Genomic DNA, 22,830 nt, shown 5'->3' with positions numbered 1-22,830 from the left:
GGCTCAGGTCATGATCCCAGGGTCCTGGGATCGAGCCCTGCATCGGGTTCCCTGCTCTGTGGGAGGCCTGCTTCTCCCTCTCCCACTCCCCCTGCTTGTGTTCCTGCTCTCGCTGTCTCTGTCTCTGTCAAATAAATAAATAAAATCTTAAAAAAATAATAATAATAAAATAAATAAATAAATGTTTCCTAACTGAATGCAGACTCTACTAGTCTTTTTCTACTTTCAATTCTTTCTTCTGGGTGACCATTCTGTGCATTGTAAGATTTTTAGCAGCAATCCTGGTCTCTATCCAGTAGATACCAGTAGCACCACTCCCCCAGTTGTTACAACAAAAAATGTCTCCAGACATTGTCAGTGTCCCTGGGGAAGGGGAGTAGATTGCTTTCAATTGAGAACCACTGGCCTACAGTGATGCCTATAGTCAAATACCTCTATCCATGAGCTTCCATTTAGCTTTATAGTGCCTCTCTCTTAACTATGAGCAGAGAGCCAAAGTTCACCAGACATTCAAGGAAAAATGAGAAAAAAAACCTTGGAGGAAATAGGCTATAAGAAAGAAGAAGACTTTTAAAAAAGATACAGCATCTATAAAACAAGAGCTCTTAGAAATTAAGAATATGGAAGAAATGAAAAACTTAATAGAAGCACTGGAGAACAAAGTTAATGAAATCTCCAGAAAGTAAGGTAAAAAGACAAAGAGATGGAAAAATAGGAGAGGACACAGAGATAAGAAAATTGAAGTAACAGTCTAGGAGGACTGTATGAGGAAAAAGCTTAAGCTGCTGTAACAAAGAGACTCCAAAATACAGTGGTTTAAATAGCATAGAAGTTTATTTCTCTGTGGCCTAGGATAGATGGCTCTGCATTATGACCAGTTGGCTCTGTTGTGCTAAATGTGTTGCATCCATATCCATCCCTGTATGCAGGGCTGCTGTTTCAGTTAAACATGTTCTAACTAGCAGGAGGGAGGTCAATAAGAACCACAAACATAAAGATATGACTCGTAAGGTATACGTAATACTTCTGTTCACATCTAGCTGCGAGGAAGGCTGGGGAATGTAGTCTTGCCTATGTGGTCATATGCTCTGCTAAAACTCAAGAGTTCTATTATGAAAAGGAAGGAGACGATAATAAAAAGGAAGGAGAGAATGGATATTGGAGGAAGTTGAGCACTATCTTCACTATAAGGTCTAATATATATAAGGAGATCCAAAGAGAGAACCACAGAAAATAGTGGGGAGAGAATCAGCAAAGAAATATGTGAGTAGGTTTTGCTGTGGTAACAAACAACCCCTAAATCTTAATAGCTTATAAAAACAAAGGTTTGGGGCACCTCGGTGGCTCAGTTGGTTAAGGACTCTTAACTGACTCTTGATTTCGGCTCAGTCATGATCTCAGGGTTGTGGGATTGAGCCCCACGGTGGGCTCTGTGAGATTCTTTCCCTCCCCCTCTGCCACTCCACCTGCTCATGCTCTCTCTCTCTAAAATAAATAAATAAATCTTAAAAAACAAAAACAAAAAAAGCCAACAAAGTTTTATTTCTTTCTCAAGTTGCATGTCCATCACAGGTCAGGTGGAGATTTTGTTCCATGCTTTCTCAAACAGGCTGACAGAACTTCCATCATCTAGAAAGGTGAGAGGAACTGAGGGAGGAGGGGAAACCTGGTGAATCATACACTGATTTCTAAAGCTTCAACTTGTCATTTATGCTCACATTTCACTGGCCAAATTAAGTCAAATGGCTAACCTAAGGGTACAGCAAAGTGTAATCCTACTATGTGCCAGAAGGAGAAAAACTGGAAATGGTTAGTGAATGATTAATGACTACTACAGCTCATCTAAATATGTGATTGACTCTCCTTCCTGTGGGCAAAATACACTCATCCCCCCACTCCCTTCCAGGTGAGACAACCTAAAAGTCCCATCTTGTTATAGCACAGAGCTCAACATCTAGAATCTTTAAGTGATACATTGTAGTCTCTACAACAGATTCAAATGGGTTCATCTTGGTCCAGAGATCTAACTAAAAAGCCACGTTATCTCTCCTCATAAACCAAAATATGACGGTGGAACAGAATCAGGATAATCTCAGAAATGGGATGATTGCAGATACATAGCAGATAGTGGCCCGCTGCAAAAATGTAATGAAACAGTGGTTTCCAAATTATTTTTCCCCTAGTGGAATTAAAAAAAATCTCCCGTCGAATACCAATGTGTAAAATAGATCAAAATAAACCACTCTGCTTGGGAATTGGAAAGCTGCCTGATCTCTACTTACCCTCAGCTTAGGGTTGCTTTTGAGGAAGTTCTATGCAATCTTTACAGGTCACAAAGCATAGAGGAAGTGAGGTCATCAAGGGATAGCCAAGTTTTGTTAGGGCGAAGAGGGTTAAGGGACTGTTTAGAGGAGATGTTGAGGAAATGGGAAATTATAGATGATAGATTGTGACTTCAAAAGGATCCAATGGAATGATGTGAGAGGGTGGAAGGGCATGGGAAACTGGGTCAGGTGAGGAGACATACAAAGTGGTATGGTGCTTTCTCCTTTCATCATACGGGCCTAGGCAATGTCCCAACAATTTTTAAGCTCAACTTTTACGTTGCTCTATGCTTTTACTTGAACACCTGATCATTGCTGAAGAGAACAAATCATTAGGCTGACTGGTCAGACCTTAAAATTATGGCCACAAATCTCAAATAGATACTCAATAATGCCTGGCAATCTTATTACACTTATCAAATATATTCACTTTTTCACTATCCAAAACAATTATTTCACCTTCTTCTCAAGTCTCAAACCTTTTATACTCCACACCTCTCGAAATGAAATAATCTTTCAATAAATATTTATGGAGCATCTATTAAGTGCCAAGCATTGTTCTAAGTACTAGAGACAGAGCAGTGGACAGAATTGTCAGTCTTTGCTCGCAAGGAGCTTAAATTTCAGTGGAAGGAGACAGAAAATAAATAACTGTATAGGATTAAATATGGTATTAAGTTCGAGGGAGAAAAATATAGCAGGTTAGGGAAAGGGCAGGCTGGTAGGAATGGCAGATCATGTAGATCTTTCTAGGACATAGTAAAGGCTGCCTTTAACTTTGAGTGAGATGTGTAGCCACTGGTAGAGTCAGAGCATAAAGAGTGACATGATCCAACTTAGGTTTTGAAAGGATCACTGCCTCTAATGGTGAGAATAGACCATAGGGGAGAAAAGGTGTTAGCAGGGACACTGGTTATTGGCCTGGGTCTCTGGGCCTTGTCTGATCATCTTTGATTATCTTCTTGGCTTACATCCTTACTTTCCCCCAATTCCACATGTTCTTTTTTTTTTTTTTAAGACTTTATTTATTTATTTGACAGAGAAAGACACAGTGAGAGAGAGAACACAAGCAGGGGGAGTGGGAGAGGAAGAAGCAGGCTTCCTGCTGAGCAGGGAGCCTGATGTGGGGCTTGATCCCAGGACCCTGGGATCAGAACCTGAGTTGAAGGCAGATGCTTAATGACTGAGCCACCCAGGTGCCCCAATTCCACATGTTCTAAAGGAAATAACTATTAAAGTATAATTTTCAAAAACTTAAAAATTTGGCTCTTATACAAATACAAAATAAAAATGTTTCAAATATTTATGAATTCATTAATGTCTCTCAAACTGGATATAGACATTGAAAAATGGAAAGAATATTAGAATCAGATTGCCAGTTTAGATATAAACTTGTTAATGATCCTCAGGGTAATCAAACTATAATCTGCAGGGTTATCTTTTCTAGCAGAGAGCAATCTACACATTAACATGTAACTTCATAGTGTTTGAGCTCTAATTAAATAGTAAAGAGCCAAACATACATTTATTCTCCTAGACTTGAAAATTAAATAATCCTTGCTTGAACCTGTTGAACAATATTCTAGCATACTGACTCTCTTTTGCTTTACTTCCAAATTTTGGGTAAATTAAAAAAATTTTTTTAAATTGGCATATAATATTGCTTTTTCTTCCTTTTTTATTGAAAAATAGTTGACATATGACGTTACATTAGTTTCAGGTGTACAACACAGTTATTTGACATGGGTAAATTATCTTTTCTTTTTTTTAAAGATTTTATTTATTTTATTTGACAGAGAGAGAGAGAGAGACAGCGAGAGAGGGAACACAAGCAGGGAGAGTGGGAGAGGGAGAAGCAGGCTCCCCATTGACCAGGGAGCCGGGTGTGGGGCTTGATCCCAGTTTCTTGGGATCATGACCTGAGCCCAAGGTAGCCACTTAATGACTGAGCCACCCAGGTGCCCTGACATGGGTAAATTTTCTTAACAACTTTCCATGAAAATTGATTCATGTTTTTAGTTTACTGGAGGAATTTGGGGTGGCACTACAGGTAAATTTCTCTTCCTCTTCTCTGGGTTTCTTATATTTTCCTTTGATCTCTGTTCTTTGCTATTGCAATAATGTAGGCAAAAGATGCAAAGGACCTGAATTTAGGCAGTGGCATTACTTTGGTTATTAGGTTTACACTCGAAGTGAGACCTTTCCTTGATCTGATTCTTTTTTTTTTTTTTTTTTTTTAAAGATTTTATTTATTTATTTGAGACAGAGAGAATGAGAGAGAGAGAGCACATGAGAGGGGGGAGGGTCAAAGGGAGAAGCAGGCTCCCTGCCAAGCAGGGAGCCTGATGCGGGACTCGATCCAGGGACTCCAGGATCATGACCTGAGCCGAAGGCAGTCGCTTAACCAGCTGAGCCACCCAGGCGCCCCCTTGATCTGATTCTTAAATTTTGGGGCTACTGTGTATATTGTCCGTGAATATAATCTTCTTTAACAAGCATTAATTAATCCCAGTGTCTCAGTCTCTGGGTGATTCCTTTACCTTCAAGGACTCAACTACCACATAAACCTCAGTAACTCCCAATTCTAAGTCTCTAGCCTAGGCCACTCTCCCATATACCAGATGTATAATTTAAAATGCTCCCTGGGTGTCTCTATCAAAAGCATCCTAAGCTAAAAATTCCAGTTGAATTCACTGTTTCTATCACAGTCCAAATGTATCCCACTCCTCCTGTATTCTCTATGTCTGTCCATGGCACCACCATTCACCCAGTTGCCCAAATTTGTAACCTTGGAGCCATCACTGGTTCACATTCCAGAACTACATAATCATCAATTCTTGTTCCTTCTGTATCATAAATATCTCCTCAATCTAATCCCTCTTCTCTCCCACTCCCACCTCTGCCTCTTTTAGGCCTTTACCATCTTTTCCTTTAATTATGCATTAATCTCAGTATTGTAAAAAAAATTTTCCACACTGTTGTGAGAGTTCCATTCCTAAAATGCCCATATGATTCTATTATTGTCCTGCTTAAATCTTCAAATGAATCCCCATTTCCTACAGGATAAAACTTAAGTTTTTTAGCACCGAAAGTAAGTAGGCAGATTGGCTTCATCACCATCCCCATAATTTCCAACAGTAACCCTAAGAAAACAAAATAGTGTGGGGCTCCTGGGTGGCTCAGTTGGTTGAGTGGCTGACTCTAGGTTTCAGCTCGGTCCTAAAATCCAGCTGCAGGGCTCTGCGCTCAGCCTCAGTGGGGAGTCTGCTTGACATTCTCTCTCCCTCTCCTTCTGCCCCCACCCCCGCTCTCCCTCTCTCTAAAATACATTAAAAAAACCTACACAAAACAATGTGTTTGCCATACCAATGCAGCTTTAAGACAGATTCTCTAATCCTTGCTTCTATTTAGACTGCTGCCATTCACTCCTCCCTACAGAGACATTCTGAAGCTGCTACATGGTGAATTCCTACTCATTCTAGAAGATACTACTCAAAAATCACTTCCTCTTTGGAGACATTTCTGACTCTTCTCCAAACTCCTAGATGCAATTGGTTCCATCTTTAATGTTTCTAAAACACGCATTATCTCCTTTAATATTTAATTTTATTGTACACATTTGACTTTATGACTTATTCTTTGAAAGCACAATTGTGTCTAGTTATCTTTGTTTATTGTAGTACCTACCACAATGAATTACTGCTTTTGGTTTTGCTTTGTTGTTTGTGTCACATATTCTAAGATAGCTGAGATAAAAAGCAAATTTAATGTAACTCATACTTGAAGGAAGAGAATTTATTGAGGTTTATTTTAAATCATTGGTTGTTAACCTTTTGGATTATAGACCCCTATAAAAAAGTATGATGACAGCTATGACTTTCTTCTCAGAAAAATATACATACATAGAAAATTCTGCAAACAAGTTTTGTGGCATTCATAAATGCCCTGAGCCCACTGATGGCTGACAAATTGAACTCTTTTAATTTTTATTAATTTATTTTAGTAAGAAGTATACTCCTATGGAACAAAATTTGTAAGTACTGAAGTTTACAATGAACAGTCTCTCTCCTAGCCCTGTTCCCACACTCCTCACCTCAATTCCTCTTTTACCAAAGTGACCAGTTTTTGTGTAACCTTCTGGAGACAGTCTGTGCACATGCATGCATGAGCATTAAAAATTCTTTTCTTTTTTTTAAAGATTTTATTTATTTATTTGACAGAGGGAAGAGAGAAAGAGTTCACAAGCAGGGGGGTAGGCAGAGGAAGAGGGAGAAGCAGACTTCCCACTGAGCAGGAAGCCCGATGTGGGGCTCCATCCCAGGACCCTGGGATCATGACCTGAGCCAAAGGCAGCTGCTTAACCAACTGAGCCACCCAAGTGCCCCCAAAATTCTTTTCTTCTGATACTTTTTTTCATTTATTTTGGCAATTGTTCCACATCAGTACATAAGATTTCAAATGCATAGAATTCTACTGCATTGCTGTACCTTAATTGTTTTTACAATATATTTTTTTAGAGTTTGAAAAAATTTCAAGCTTATAAAAAAGTTGTAAGCATAGTACAATCTTTTTACAGAACCATGTGAAAGTAAGTTGTTAACTTGATAGCCTATTACCCTTGAATGCTTTTCTATATATTTTCTACAAATAAAATATTCACTTACATTGACCACAATATAACTATAAAATCAGGAAATTAACATTATACATTACTACCATCTAATTCTCAGACCCTATTCAAATTTCACTAGTTATCCCAATAATGTCCTTCATGTCAGATGCGGTTCCTTAATCTTTCCCTGACCTGACTCTTATAGCTACAACACTTTGAAGATTATAGGCTAGCTATTTTTTAAAGTTTTTTTTTTTTTAATTGTATTTACTTATTTGGTAGAGAGTACAAGCAGGGGGAGCGGCAGGGAGAGGGAGAAGCAGGCTCCCACTGAGCAGAGAGACCACTGCAGGGCTTGATCTCAGGACCCCGGGACCATGACCAGAGCTGAAGGCAGATGCTCAATGGACTGAGCCACCTAGGTACCCCAGGCTAGCTATTTTTTTAGAATGAACCTTAATTTCCTTTGTCTGATGCTTTCTCATATTAGCATCATGTTATGCATCTTTGGCAGGAATAGAATGGAAGTGATGCTGTGATCTTCTAACTGAGTTTTATCAGGTGGCATACAATTTCTATTTATCCCATTCTGATGATATTCATATTGACCATTTGATTAATGTTAGATTTCTCTACTGTAAATTTACTCATTTTTTCCATTTGTAATTAGTAAGTATTTTGGGGGGGTGACTTTAAAAATATGTAAATATCTTATTTCTCATGAAACATTCAATTTATTCATTTATTCCAATATATCAACATAGGCTCGTGATTTCCTGTTTTAGTCAATGGATTATGACATGTTAACCAACATTATTTTGATGCTCAGATTGTCTCAGATTTGGCCAGTGGGAGCCTATTCAAGCTGGCTTCTGTACGTTGTTGACATGTCCCCATTAATTCTTTTTTTTTTTTTAAAGATTTTACTTATTTATTTATTTGACAGAGAGAGACATAGCAAGAGAGGGAACACATGCAGGGGGAGTGGGAGAGAGAGAAGCAGGCTTCCCGCTGAGGAGGGAGCCCGATGTGGGGCTCGATCCCAGGACTCTGGGATCATGACCTGAGCCGAAGGCAGACGCTTAACGACTGACCCACCCAGGTGCCCCTGTCCCCATTCATTCTTTGAGTACTTTCTTACTTTCTGGTACAACAAGATGATCCAGGCTAAACTTGTGCTTTTCCTGCCCTAGTGGTGGAATCAGTTACTTCTCCAAGGATTCTTGGTTCCCTTTAGTGGAGAATAATATCTAGAAGCCACCATCTGGGCCCTATATATACTCATTATTATTAATGGGGTGCCTCTGCTACTAGGCTTTCCAGTGGACAAAGCCAAGGAAAACACAAACACACAGAGTGCATGCATGCATAAATATATAAATATACATACATATACATTTACATCTATATTTATTTCTATATTTATATGTATTCCAGTCACTGATATTGCTAATTCTAAACCAACACTACAGAGTTCATTCTACTTTTCTCCATTTTTTTCTTTTTTGGGGGGGTGCAGAGAGGGGGCGGAAAGAGAGAGAGAGAATTGTAAGCAGGTTGCATGCCCAGCGAGGAGCCTGAGGTGGGGCTCAATCTCATAACCTTGAGATCATGACCTGAGCTGAAATCAAGAGTCAGACGCTTAACTGAGCCACCCAGGCACCCCGACTTTTCTGTTTTCATATTTGTAACTCCCTTCTCTGACAGGAAGAAACTGGACTCCCATCATCCTTAATATAGTTTCTTATTTGATCAATCCTTCTGAATGTAAGCAAACTCCCACTCAGTGTTGCCCCCTCCTCTGCATAGAAACTCTTTTTACCCTACCCACGATCCAATACTCTGCATCATGCTTTCCCCCCATCCTCCAGTGTTCTCGAAGAGAAGGGAGAGGGGAAAGGGCCCATGATTTCTTTGACATTCTCTTTTCACCCATTCTTTTATTCTTACAAACAATACTGCAATTAATAATCATGTCTATACAAGGTTAGTATATGCTTAAAGTAAATTCCTAGAAGTGGACTTGCTGGGTCAGAGTATGGGCATTTGTAATGTTATTGACTGTGCCACATTACTTTTCATAGAGTTTGAACTATTTACTCATGATGATGCCTGAAATAACTCTTAAGAATGGTAATTCTAATGCATAGGAAGACCTAAAAGTTACAGGATAACATTTGAGAAAAATTAAGACAACTTATTTTTTCTTCTCTGGAAATACATTTGTTATATAAGTCAAGTTTCCTACTAGTTCATTTTCCTGGTAAAGAAAATGAAACAAAATTTAGCCATCCCAAGCAAATTTAGGAATACAAAACAATGACCAAACAGATTGGGTAACAAGTAACTTTAAGAACCCTCAGAAACATAAATTAGTACCATAAGCTGAATGGGAGTTAGTACAGTAGGTCTGCAATTTACAAGGCAAAAATGAAAGCAGGAACCCATAAAACAGCCGGGAAATATTTTTTCTACCGAACTTGTTCGTCAGATACTTGTTAGAAAACCGTTTTCCAGGTCATTAGCTTACATCCTACAGCCCAGCAATGGCATCCGGCACTTGTTAGAGAGTGTCCCCTGCCATTGCCTTGGGCATGTCAGAAATTGGGAGTCTGCAGTTATGCAGTTTGCCCAGGACTTTCCAGGGGTTTGCACGGGATGCAGGTTTGTGCTGCACCTCGAGAACCCCTTCAGTCCCAAACAAACCTGGATATTAGCCACCCGAGGACCAGGCTACACAGTGAGGGAACCTGCGCTGTCCAACACAGCACCACGAGCCCGATGGGGCTATCTGCAGTTAAATTAAGTACAATTAAAAATTAAGTTCCTCGGTCGCAGTAGCTACGTTACCACCGCTCAACAGCCACAAGTGGCTAGTGGCTACCGTATTAGAAAATGCAGATCTAGAATTCTTCCATTATCGTACAAGGACTATTGGACAACGCTGACGTTGACAGTTTCAAGTTAAAAGAAAAAAAAAGCTCGGAAGCCACTAGGCTCCACCACCCAAAATAATCAACAGATGTTATTACTCTTTCCAAATAGGATGAAGGAGGAAATTATGCTAAGAAACCACCAAGCAAAAACTTGCAAAGGCACCTGCCAGCAGGCTTTCTCAAGGAACTCACTCGTAATTCCCACGGCGGAGACCGTCCGGCTTCCTGCGGTGGGAAGTAATTCCTCAGACTTCTGGAACGCTGGGAACTCCCAAAGCGGTGGGCGACCGAGGGCCCAGATCCCCGAGATTCAATTGTCCGACGTGGTGGACGCCTGTAGTTACAGAGTGGGCGAGCCTCGGCTCGATGGTCCACAGCCTGACGCTGCTCTCGGGCTCGCATCCTTTCAGTCAGGTGCTTGTAGCCGGCTGGGAGCGCGAACCGGCCTGTGTGTGCGCGCTTCCGCACGCGCGCCGGCCCGAGGGCCGCGAGAAGCTCTCGGCAGCCAATGGGGCGGGGCGCCGCGCGCCGAAGGCGGGGCCATGACGCGCGCGCCTCGTGACCCCGCTCGCGGCCTGCGCCGAGGAAGCCGGAAGCGGCGGCGGTCACCGGCACCGGCTGGGGGTGGAGAGGCGGCAGTGAGTGCCTTGGGGTTTGTGAACCCCGCAATGGGTCCGGACGCGACAGTCGCATGGCGGAGGTCGTTGCTTCTGCCGCGGCTGCTGCTGTGGTCGGGGCTGGCTCTGGGCGCTCTCGCCTTGGTCAGCAGCCCCCACAGGGTCCTTCACGACCTCCTGTCGGAGCAGCAGTTGCTGGAGGTGGAGGACTTGTCCCTGACCCTGCTGCAGGGCGGAAGACTGGGGCCGCTGTCACTACCCCCGGACCTGCCGGATCTGGATCCCGAGTGTCGGGAGCTGTTACTGGACTTCGCCAACAGCAGCGCAGAGCTGACCGGGTGTCTAGTGCGCAGCGCCCGGCCGGTGCGCCTCTGTCAGACCTGCTACCCCCTCTTCCAACAGGTCGCCAACAAGATGGACAACATCAGTCGAGCAGTGGGGGTGGGTAGAGGAGCACACCTGGGACCTCCAGCGTGGAGGGTTGGGAAAGGAGGATGTAATGATGGTTTACTCTGGGGGCCTCAGTTTCCCTATTTGTAAGGAAAAGGGATTGGACTGGGACTGTGCAGTTGGGGCATCAGAAGAGTGGGTGGCTTTATAAGTCTTGGAGTTTGGAGTTTTGCCTCCATGGCTGCTGTTTGGCATCTCTTGATACATGTTTGCAGATAGGTATGGCTGTTTTTCTTGGGGGTCCTGTGCCCTTAACCCTATCTTTCGTTTCCCTCCTTTACTGTCTTCACCCCACTCTGACACAGCTTCTTCCCATCTCTATCTGGTGTTCCCAGGAAGGACCCTTTCCTGAAACTCCAAGTAGAGGGGGGAAACAATAGTGTGGTAGTGCTTAGGAGGCTTGAGCTTTGTAGCCAGATAATATCAGATCCACCACTTTATAGCAGCTTGGGCTTGGATTAATTATCTTACAGTCTTAGTTTACTCCTCTGCAAAATGAAGAGAAACAGCTGCCTGATGTGACTGTTACAAAGATTAAAAGAGATAACATGTGAGAGCTTATTTTAGTGATTAAGACAGTCTTTGGCTGGTCTGCCAGGAGTCCAGTTCCTATTAGCTGGCATATTCTGGGCAAGTTACTTAACATCTCTATGCCTGTTTTCTTATCGATAAGATAAAAGGAGCTCTTAGAAAACTAGCATGTAGTAGTAGTTCTCAGTAAATGGGAGCTAAAATTTTAGGAAGTGGTATATCTGCCCTCCATTTTTGGTACTCTTAGCACTTTTCTGGTCATGTGGTAGGTCCTGTGAGGGGTTTAATAAAAAAGAGAAAGGGAGAGAATACATGTTCCTGCTAATAAGAAACTTAAAGGGTCAGAGCAGTAAAGGATAAGAGTGTCAGGGCTGGTAGGAGTCATGAGGTGTGGGCTGGATATGCCTTTTAAAGGAAAAACATGAAGAATGACATTGGGATTGTGGAGAGGGAAAGTTCCTCTTGTATTGAGAGGACAAGTAGTCTCACGAAAATGTGATTGGAATTATTTCATAAATCATAGTTGATCTGACAAAATACGAACTTATATAGAGTTGCATCCTGCTTTAAGTCAACCTGATATTACTTAACAAATCTTTTTTTTACATAAATAGGAAATTTATTTGCATTAAATAAATTATGTGGGCAATCTTTCGGTAAAGAGCTAGTTTTCAAGTTTGGAAAAAACAAGTAAAACCAATGAATCACTGAAGTAGCAATTAGTAAAAGTTCATTGTGCACACACCAAAAAGACAGTTTGCAAACTGGGAGCACTCAAACCAAAAGGTGGAATGAGGCTCAGAGATGCGTTGTTATAAAGCAATGTACATAGTATGCAAGAGTGACTGCACTAATTCTTCACAGGTTTGGTTTCAATATAGGAATTTTCTTTTTACTTTTCATAAGAATTTCCTTAAAGAGAATTGGTTAGTAATTACCTCATATCAATTTTGGGGAACAGTATAAGTCTGGTTTATGATTTTCAAAGAGATAAGCAAGAAGGGGCACAGGTCATGTTAGCCTCACTTGTCTTGCAAAGTAAGCTAAATTAAGCTTTTGTTTGTATGACTAAACTGGTTTTGTCTGATCAGGGAATGTTTAAGTCTGGTCTCCATTTGTATTTGATTTTAACATGGTTTAAATAAATTTAGCTTACCTGCAATATTTTTCAGGCATACTTCTATTAGGTATAGCACGGTAGATGTATATCCCTATCCATCTATCTTTCTATGATTTAAAAATAAAGTACCCAAGACTTGTCCCTGTCACTATAGGAAGGTATAATATGACATCATATTCTATTTTGAGCAATTAGGTGAGTTGTTTTATGGCCAAGATAATGAATCATGATGCAAAGTTTGGATCTTTTGAGGGAGCATATGCTTTCCTCATTTGTATAGATACTGTGGAATTAAGCGGTTAAAAAATAACCCCCAAACTCTAGTGGTACAGTATTATGGTCATCACCCAATCTGTGCTTGAATTTCCACATGAATTCCTCATTGCCCAAGAGAGGCTTGGTGGGGGGTGGGGGTGGGGCAGAAACTTCCTTCCTCTTATTTGTGCCCGTAATATTCTACCAGTGATCTGGGCACCAGGCTCACTTCACCTTTGTGTGAAAGGAAGAGAGTAAAGAGTTTAAAAAAAAAAAAGGCAGAAAAACCCTTTACTCAATCTGGATTTCCTCTCCAATTTATCCTAGACCTTGATCTCTTTCCTTTCCTTTCCTCAGTAGAGGTGGATGTGCTTTGTTGCTCAAAATCATAATTTCTATGGTTCTGAGGTACTTCATGGATTTAATAGGCTTTCTTGGATTGGTTTGGGAATTGAATCATCGTGTGTAATAATGAACTTATGGGAAAAAAACTTCTGAGTTTCTTAGAAGTGAACTTGGAATCCGTTGTTCTTTGTGTGTGTGTGTGGGGGGGGTTATTTATAGGGAGTAATGTATTTGACTCACATAGGCTCAATCTTTCCTTTAAGTCAGTTTAATCAGCAAGCACATGCTATTCTTAAATATTGGGCTGGTAAAACGATACAGAAGGAAAAGGAGGATAAGGCCCAGCGTTCAAACTATCAGCATAGTTGGGGAAATAAACCTATTTTGAGAAAGAGAAAAAGAAAAAAGGAAAAAATCATCAATGTGAATGTTATATTTTGTACAATAGCAATTTACAGCAAAAGGGTTAAGGGAGATGTTGAATTAAAGAAGGGGACAGAGCGGGTGCCTGGGTGGCTCAGATGGTTAAGCGTCTGCCTTCGGCTCAGGTCATGATCCCAGGGTCCTGGGATCGAGTCCCGCATCGGGCTCCCTGCTCCGCGGGAGCCTGCTTCTCCCTCTGCCTCTCTCTCTCTCTGTCTCTCATGAATAAATAAATAAAATCTTAAAAAAAAAAAAAAAAAAAAAAGAAGGGGACAGAGCAAGGTGGGGTTAATCAAAGAAAACCTATAAGCTGAATTTTGAATAAGATATCCTTTATCATCTCTTCGGGGTGAATCCATGTCCATGGATTGATTGAGAGAGGAGGGAAGTGTAACAAGGAGAAAAAGAATCAAAGGTAGAAATTTGCAAACTATTTCTCTGGTACAGCAAGCTAATTCATTTAATTTAACAGAATTGTCTGATGAGAATTGTATTTTCTTGTCACTTCCTCTTGGAATTACTGAGACAAGGACCACATATAGTTTTATTACCTGAAGGTAAAGAATACAGTGATTTGTGAAACTTGAATGGTACAACTGACTGATTTCTTCTTCCTTTGAGTCATACTTTCTTCTTTTAATATAAACCGATAGTGGTTTCACTGAGCTGTTCAGCATCCACAGAGAAGTTGCCAGGATGCTTTGACTCCCAAACTCTGAATTGCTTAGCTCTATCTCATTCTACTTGGTTTGTTTAAAATTTATATAAATAGGTATAGATATACAAAGATATGTATATATATTTATGTAGGTGCTAGTGATTAGAGGTGTGTACCTGGAACTGTTCAACATACTTATTAACTATAGACTGATAAATAAAGTCTTAGGAATATAGGGAGAAACTCAGAATACAGAATAACATAATAATCTGTCTTTCATTAGTGATCAGAAAATAATGCTTCTTATGCATTCATTCAAGAAAATTATTGAGTACCTAGTATGTGCAGGCTAGTAGTAGTTACTAGGGATATAGCTGTGAATAAGCAGAGCTTGTCGTCTGGTAGGGAAAACAGATATTAAGCATATAATAATACAAGTAATTATTTAATTCAGGTGTGATAAGTGTTGCACAGTAAAAAACCCCAGATGCTACCAAAGCATATAAGGGAGCTGATCTTGACTAGGGCTGGTGGTAGGTTGAGTGGTCAGTGGTTAAAGCTGATATTTAAAATCTGAGCGGGTGTGGGGCAGAGGTGAGAAGGTATATATGTAAAAAGTAGCAGGTGTGAAGACTCTGAGTCTGGTGTGTTTGAGCACTAGAAGGAACTCAAAGTACTATGAGCCAGGAGTAGACTAGTGATCTGAGCCTGAAGAAGTAGGCAGGTACCCGGTCATGTGGGCCTTATTAGGTATGTTAAGGGTTTTAGACTTTCATGTTGAAGCAGTGAGATGTTATTGACAGGTTTAATTCTGTAGAATGATGTGATCAGATTTGTACTTTAAACAATCATTCTGGTTACGTGAGAGAAAGTGGAGGGAAACAGGGGATGGGGAGGGTAGGGGAAGAATACGTGTGCAAGATGAATTAAGAGACTATTGCAGTGTTGTAAGAAATGGTGGCTAGGCTACATGGGGACCATTGTGATGGAGGGAAATGGATAGATTTCAGAGATATGTAGGAGGTAGAGTTGACAAGACTTGGTAGTTAGCCTCTGGGGAGGTTCTTGAAGTTCCAGTGTTTATGGCATTATATTTTCTGTATCCTCAAAACTCCAGGATTCTTAGAGTGCCTGGTAAGTAAGTAGTAGGAGTTAAATAACTTTGAAAGAATGAAGGGTCACACGACTTAATTCCTTGCTTGGGGCAAAAGGGAAAAGAAATCGATAAGGATAAAATAATTTAGGAACTTGGATTTACTTTTTTGCATAGTGTGCATTTCATTATTAAAATGATCTGTGGACAGCATATTCTATGTGGGTATAAACTATTTGGGTACAAATTTGTGTGTCCCATTTTTTTTGTGATTTATAAGGTTTTGAACTAAAAATTTCCCAGAAGATGAAACTTAAATATTTTGTAATCATTTACTCACCAGATTAAAGAAATTATGTAAATAGTATATGTTCATTGTAGAAAAATTTAGACAGTGTGAAAGAGGCAAAAATGAAAATGAAAATCACCATATTTCTGTTATTCAGAGATAACCAGTGCTACATTTTGATGAAAGCTTTCCAGAATTTTTTCCTATGTATAAAAAGTAAGAAATATGATGCACGCGGTTTGGGCCTAAGTGGTTGAGATTGTTCTATAGAAGCAAGTATTTATTTAAGAAGCAAAGATTTTCTTCCCTTGCCAATGAACCTGGTATCAATAAATATTTAGCTGCTTTTGTTTTATTACAGTTGTTATTAATGACATTATTATTTGATTATATCAGTCAAAATGTTAAATGCTTTTAATAAATATTTTAGTTATTTTTATAAGGGTTTTTTTTTCCTAAAGCTTTTGTTCAGGAAGTCTAAAAATACTCAGATTGTATTTTTCTATCTTTTTGTTACAGAATACATCAGAGAGTCATAGTTGTGCCAAAAGTCTCTTAATGGCAGATAGAATGCAGATAGTTGTGATTCTGTCTGAGTTTTTTAATTCCACATGGCAGAAGGCAAATTGTGCAAGTAAGTAATTCTTTCATTTTCATGTTGCAGTTGTGATTTTAAGATCTTTGAAGCTAGATAATACTTTTTATTACTAAGTTTAAAGAACTACGATTAGCATCGTGGTTTATTAGTGGGAATTACTTGGGCAAAAATTGAAAGGCAGAAAAGTGTCGCAGTTGACAGGATGAATTTTGCAGTCAGACAGATCTGGCCTTGATTCTGAGCTCTGGCACTTCCTAACCCTGACTCACTTGCAGTCAGACCTTGGGCTTGTAACTTCACCTCTTGGACCTTCAGTCTCCTCATCTGATTTGGGGAAGAATTGGGGATAATAATGGAACCTATCTTATAAAATTGTTTTTAGGATTAAATGAAAAAAATTGTGTAAAGAACTTAGCTGAGTAGCTGGCACATAATGTTGAAGAAATGTTAACTGTTTAATATAATAATAATTATGTTTATAATCTGTCAAATGGTGGTAAGGGGAGATGGTAACATCTGTTCTACCAGTTTCGCAAGTTTATATGTATTTGTATAACACAATGAGATCTATTTTCAGGCACTCTTTGGAAAAATTAAAACTATTTCAGTTTGTGTTTTGAATACCAGCTGTGTACTAGGCAGTTCTTACTTTCCGTGCCTTATAATTTAGTGAGGGAGAAAGCTATGTTTATAGGATAATCTAAGGCAGACAAATAAATGCTTTAATAAAGTTATAGAATTGTTGGGGGAAGTAGAAAATAAGTTGGGGAGAATTTGAAATGACTTCCTGGTGGAGGTAGCTTTTGATCCTATACCTTTATGGCTAGGCGTGATTTCAGTAAGTAGAGATGAGAGGAAGGACACTGCAGAGAACTAGTCATCATGGACAGAGACACAGAGGTGTAAAAGAGTAGTAGGTGTTCCAGGGTCTGGAAGCACAGTGGGAGGTAAAATTGGAAAAGGAAAATAGGACCTTGACTGATACAGTAGTTTATCATAAGCATTTTATTAAGAAATGGTTGTATATTACAGTATTTTGGACATTTACAATACACATGGAATATTAAAGGCAGTAAGAAGTACTACAGGTTAAAAAAATCTTTTTTAACATTTAACTTAGCACTTTCCAAGCTTTTTATTTTTTTATGTATTTCATTAAAAAATTATTGAAGTATAGTTGACCTACAGTGTTATATTAGTTTTAGGGGTGCAACTTAGTGATTTGACAATTCTATACAATACTCAGTGCTCACCACAGTAGCTACAGTCACCATCTGTAGCTTTTTTTTTCTTTTTTTTTTTTTACCACAAGGACCTTTTAATTTTTCTTTTTATGGAATCCCATTGGAAGAGGAAGAGAGAGACCAGTGAGGAAGTTATTACAAAATAGTTTAGGCAAGAAGCAAAGAAAACATAAAGTAGGGCATGGGCAGGAGAAATCCGCAGGATTAAAAAATCTGTGTACCTGTCAGTCATTAATGAATTTAACTTTTCTAAGGATTTGTCTTTTTGTTTAGTTCATATGAGAAAAACTAAATGGTAAAAAGACCCCTGCTAAGTTTCTTTTCCTTGTAGTAGATCATGGTATATTGAATATTGACTCTTAATTTTGTCTCTATTCAGATTGGTAATTTGAACAGAGGCTTGGCTGACAGTTACTTTTTTTTTTTAAGAGCAAAAGCTTTACTTTTCTGGTGTAGAAGTTTCTAGTATAAATATGACTGAACAGTTTGCTTACCCTATATAGGAGAGCTATTTTTAAGTATTCTTAAGCCCTTAAATCCATTGATATAGGAAAAATATATTAATTATAATTAATTTAAAATTAATTAGAATAAATGGGATATATATTGGGGTTCACTTCTTTTGACTGGTGTGACTTAATTTTTTATACTTGAGAGGTAAAGCATCTTTTTTTTAATTAAAGATTTTATTTATTTATTTGACACAGAGAGAGTGATAGAGAGAAAAAGAGCACAAGCAGGGGGAGCAGCAGAGGGAGAGGGAGAAGCAGACTCCCTGCTGAGCAGGGAGCCCGAAGCGGGGCTTGATCCCAGGACCCCAGGACCATGACCCGAGCTGAAGGCAGACGCTTAACGACTGAGCCACCCAGGCGCCCCAAAGCATCTTTTCTTTAAAAGATGTTTTGTGACAAAGACTTCACTAATTCAAAGTAGCTTTTTTTTCAGTTAGTTAAAAAAAGAAAGAAAACATTTTGCTGCATATTTACTTAATATGGTAGTTATAAAACTCTTTAGAATAAATTCTTAGGATAACTTTGCTTTTCTGTGAGCCATCCTATCTTGAAAATATTCCTTGATTGAACTTCTTTTGAAGAACAAATGAAATACTTACTTCCTAATTAAAATTAATTTGGTCACCTGACATGTGGTCAGGTGAAAGAAGCAGGGTGTATTTATGCTATATACATGCTTGATATTATGGAAAGCTTAATCTTTTACTAAAAATATAAATGTAAAATATTCTCTTTTTCTAAAGAACAATTAATACTACATAAAATTAAAACTAGATAATGTGAAAAAAAATTTTTAATAGAGTTGCACATTTTCTAGGAAAATGTAAATGCTCAGCAGTGAGCATTAGCAGTGAGCATAGTGCAACTTAGTGATTTGACAATTCTATACAATACTCAGTGCTCACCACAGTAGCTACAGTCACCATCTGTAGCTTTTTTTTTCTTTTTTTTTTTACCACAAGCAACCAGATCTATTAAACACTAATTTCATGGGATCTTTACTCTCAATCTCTCTCTTTTTTTTTTTTTTTAAGATTTATTTATTTATTTGAGGTGGGCAGGGGCAAAGGGAGAGGGAGAGAGAATCTTAATTCTCTCCGTGCTGAGTACAGAGCCAGACTCGGGGCTTGATCTCAGGACCATGAGATTACAATCTGAGCAGAAACCAAGACCTGGATGCTTAACCAACGGAGCCACCCAGGCGCCCCCACTCTTTTATTTTCTTAATGAATGATAATAAAGGTTTCCACTTACTTGTGCACTTAAAAAGAAAATCTATTTCCTACCTATTCATTCATTGTTCTTTTAAATCATTGACCTTTAGAAATATGTAGAAGAATACAGGGATGTTTACTCCTTCAATAAATGGAAGACAACAGTCATGTTACAATTTTAAAGGAATTGTGCCTGGTCAGAAGTTTGCTTGGATGTTGTAATTTTGTACTGTAGGAAACTAGTAAATACTATTCTAAAATTGACTGTAGGAGACCAGAATATGCTACCCTAAAATATGCCTCTTTGGTATGAGGATAATTTTGAGCTGATTATTTTGATAAACAGCAGGCACAGGAGAAGCTCTGAACACAGAGTAGAAGTAACCATTTTATAAGGAAAATTTGTATTTATAAAGGAAATCTCCATTTGTAAGAGTATTTCCTTCTCTGTACCAAGAAACGGATGACTCTAAATCACAGGTGAATCTTAAAAATGGAAAAAGCAGGGACATACATCTACATAACAAATTCATTTACAATGCTTCTCCTGGTCACTTCTTCATAACCAGCCTCCCTCATACTCTTCTTTCTTTGTTTTTAGCTGAAGGTGGTATTTAAGCCTGAATTCTTAGCCATCTCTTTGAGTTACTCATTTTTCCTGTGTGTCTGCCATGTATATATGAGAGATACAAGTTAAACTATTGTTTGTCTTTCTCCTGTTATCTCTTTTTTGTTATAGGAGCCCCAGCTGAGAACTTAGAAAGATAGAGGGAAAATTATTTTTCCTCTACAGTATATACATGAAAATCACAATACAGATTTTCAAAAAATTTTCTGGATTATTTGCCTTTTTATTTAAATACAAAGAAAAACAGTTTTCTCAGAATTTTTAATGAAATTATTAAACTCAAGCCACTAACCCATTTGTCTCCATTACCTTTTTGTGATGATCTAGTTATTAAATTTGCAAATGCACCCTGATGGTTGAGGCCAGCAATAAGGATCTTTAATGGTGAATAATATGGAATCCATTCATTCTAGCACCTAAAAGATAAAATGGGAAGGGAAAAAATGGCAAAGTACAGTAGTACAAAGTATCAGTAGTACAAAAACTACTGATACGTTTAAAAAAATTTTTTTTTTTTTTAAGATTTTATTTATTTTGACAGAGAGAGACACAGCGAGAGAGGGAACACAAGCAGGGGGAGTGGGAGAGGGAGAACAGGCTTCCCGCTGAGTGGGGAAGCCAGATGCGGGGCTCGATCCCAGGATCCTGGGATCATGACCTGAGCTGAAGGCAGATGCTTAACAATTGAGCCGCTCAGGTGCCCCTTAAAAAATTGTTTTTAATGGAGAGTTAAACCAATATGTGATCCATTTTGTAAGAATGTATCTTTTGATAAAAAATGACTATTTTTTTCATCCTCTCTGCTAGCAAATGCAGAACTGTAATTATATTGGTAAAAATCTTTTTAAGTGAATTTAAGAGGCTATTTTTTAAAAAAGACTATTACTTAAAATATAAAAATACAAAAAAAAAATTAAAAAGATTATTAAAGGGGCACCTGGGTGGTTCAGTTGGTTGAATGCCCGACTCTTGGTATTAGCTCAGGTCATGGTCTCAGGGTTGTAAGATTGAGACCAGTGTTGTACTGCATACTCAGTGTGGAGTCTTCTTGTCCCTCTCTGTCCCCATCTGCCCCTTCCCTCTCTCTCTCTCTCTCTCTTTCTTTCTCTAAAATAAATAAATAAATAAATCTTAAAAAAGATTATTAAAAATGTAAAAATATAAAAGCTAAAATATTGTTTAAAAGAATATTATTAAAATGAATGCACTGCCAAAAACCACCTTTCCTTTCTACTTGATCTAGCTGTGGGTTGACACCTTGTCTCTGCAGTTTTTAGTTGATGAAAGGAAGGCTAGAAACCCAATAAAAAAGAGAGTGTCATCCATGTACCACTCCCATCTCTTTTATCTTTAGAATTCCTATGTCTTTGAATGATATTAGTCTTAGTAGGAAAGAAGGTTCTGGAAATTGATGGAGGCTTAAAAGAAATGTTAACAGCTCAGATTTTCCAATTCACATTACAAATAACATGGAAACTAGTTCTTGTGGAGACTGCTAAGTAGTAAATATATCAATATTTCTCCTGCACAGAATTTTAAAGCTATTATCAAAAGTGTATTGTTGACACAGGGATAGCCTTATTATTGACACGCTTCTAAGTTATCCTTTGCATCTGACAGTTGAATAATTAGCAGGCTCACAAGCTTTGATGAGACCATGGATTGTTTTATGGTAAAATGTTTTGGTTCTCTGTTTTCTCTTACTATAATAGACATAAGTTTAAGGTGTACAGTGTATTGATTTGATCTATTTTGTAAAATGATTATCACCATGGTGTGAGGTGTAATGTGTCACATAATTACCATTTCTTTTTTGTGGTGAGAATGTTTAAGATTTACTCTCAGCAACTTTCAAATATATAAGTATATAAGACAGTAAGTATTGCTAACTATAATTACCATGTTGTACATTAGATTCCTAGGACTTATCTTAAAACTGGAGGTTTGTATCCTTTGACCAACATCTCCCCATTTCCTCCAGCCCCTGGCAATCACCATTCTTCTCTTTCTATGAATTCAGCTCATAGTTGACTGTATATGCTGGGGTTTATTCCTGGACTCTGGATTCTGTTCCATTTGTCTCCTTTCCTGTGATAAGAGTCAATCTTACCGGGGCGCCTGGGTGGCTCAGTCATTAAGTATCTGCCTTCGGCTCAGGTCATGATCCCAGGGTCCTGGGATCAAGCCCCACATCGAGCCCCACATTGGGCTCCCTGCTCAGCTGGGAGCCTGCTTCTCCCTCTCCCACTCCCCCTGCTTGTGTTCCCTTTCTAGCTGTCTCTCTCTGTCAAAAAAATAAATAAAATCTTAAAAAAAAAAAAAAAGTTAATCTTACCTAGTTGATGAAACTCCCAGGGAAGGGATTTATGATGATTGAGTTTCTTTTGGAACATCTGTCTTTAGGTAGATAAGGGCAATTCACAGAAAGCTATCTGTGTTTGCTATTTTTCAAGTGACTTTAGCTCAAAATAATCCTTAAGGCAAAGAGGCATATTTTAGGAAACATATTCTATCACCCTTCACTTACTGTGTCTTAATTCTTTAAAAGTCAATATTAAGGAACGCCTGAGTGGCTCAGTCGGTTAAACCAGCTCAGGTCCTGATTCTGGAGTCTGGGGATCGAGCCCACACTGGACTCTCCCCTCGGCAGGGAGTCTGCTTCTCCCTCTGCCCTTCCCCCTGCTGGTGCTCTCTCTCTCTCTCTCTCACTCACTCTCACTCTCTCTCACTCACTCTCTCTCTCCAAATAAATGAAAACTTAAAAAAAAAAGTCAATAATAAAACTTCATGGTTAACCAAAAGTTCAGTTAAGCAGAACCCCTATTTCTCATTTTATCTATGTGGTAATTTACTAAGCATTAGACTCACTTATTTGTATCTTATAATTTAAAAAAGTCTTTGTTTTCATACTCATTAAACTTAATTATATTCTTCAGGTACAAAGTTCTCACAGTTTATACTATATTTTCTGAAGCTTGCCC

General features: G+C 38.8%; 2 protein-coding genes across 2 annotated transcripts in view; one reads left to right on the top strand and one right to left on the bottom strand.

Moving 5' to 3' along the window:
* The window catches only part of NR2E1 (nuclear receptor subfamily 2 group E member 1), a 112,135-nt gene extending 101,757 nt beyond the window's left edge, over window positions 1–10,378 (bottom strand). The window contains exon 1 of the mRNA XM_054505431.2: window positions 10,065–10,378. The gene's annotated coding sequence lies outside the window, so the exon portion shown is untranslated. The remainder of the gene's footprint in view (window positions 1–10,064) is intronic.
* A 21-nt stretch (window positions 10,379–10,399) lies between these two features.
* Window positions 10,400–22,830, top strand: part of OSTM1 (osteoclastogenesis associated transmembrane protein 1) — a 32,070-nt gene continuing 19,639 nt past the window's right edge. Inside the window, exons 1-2 of the mRNA XM_045865269.3 lie at window positions 10,400–10,930; window positions 16,173–16,287. Of these exons, the coding sequence (XP_045721225.2) occupies window positions 10,415–10,930; window positions 16,173–16,287 (631 nt within the window). The 5' untranslated portion in view covers window positions 10,400–10,414. The remainder of the gene's footprint in view (window positions 10,931–16,172; window positions 16,288–22,830) is intronic.

Source organism: Mirounga angustirostris, unplaced genomic scaffold, assembly GCF_029215605.1.
Source record: "Mirounga angustirostris isolate CCGP_5_RB_7025 unplaced genomic scaffold, mMirAng1.0.hap1 SCAF_8, whole genome shotgun sequence".
Lineage (NCBI taxonomy): Eukaryota > Metazoa > Chordata > Mammalia > Carnivora > Phocidae > Mirounga > Mirounga angustirostris.
The sequence above is the reverse complement of the archived record's forward strand: the minus strand, read 5'-3'. Positions and strand labels throughout refer to the sequence as shown.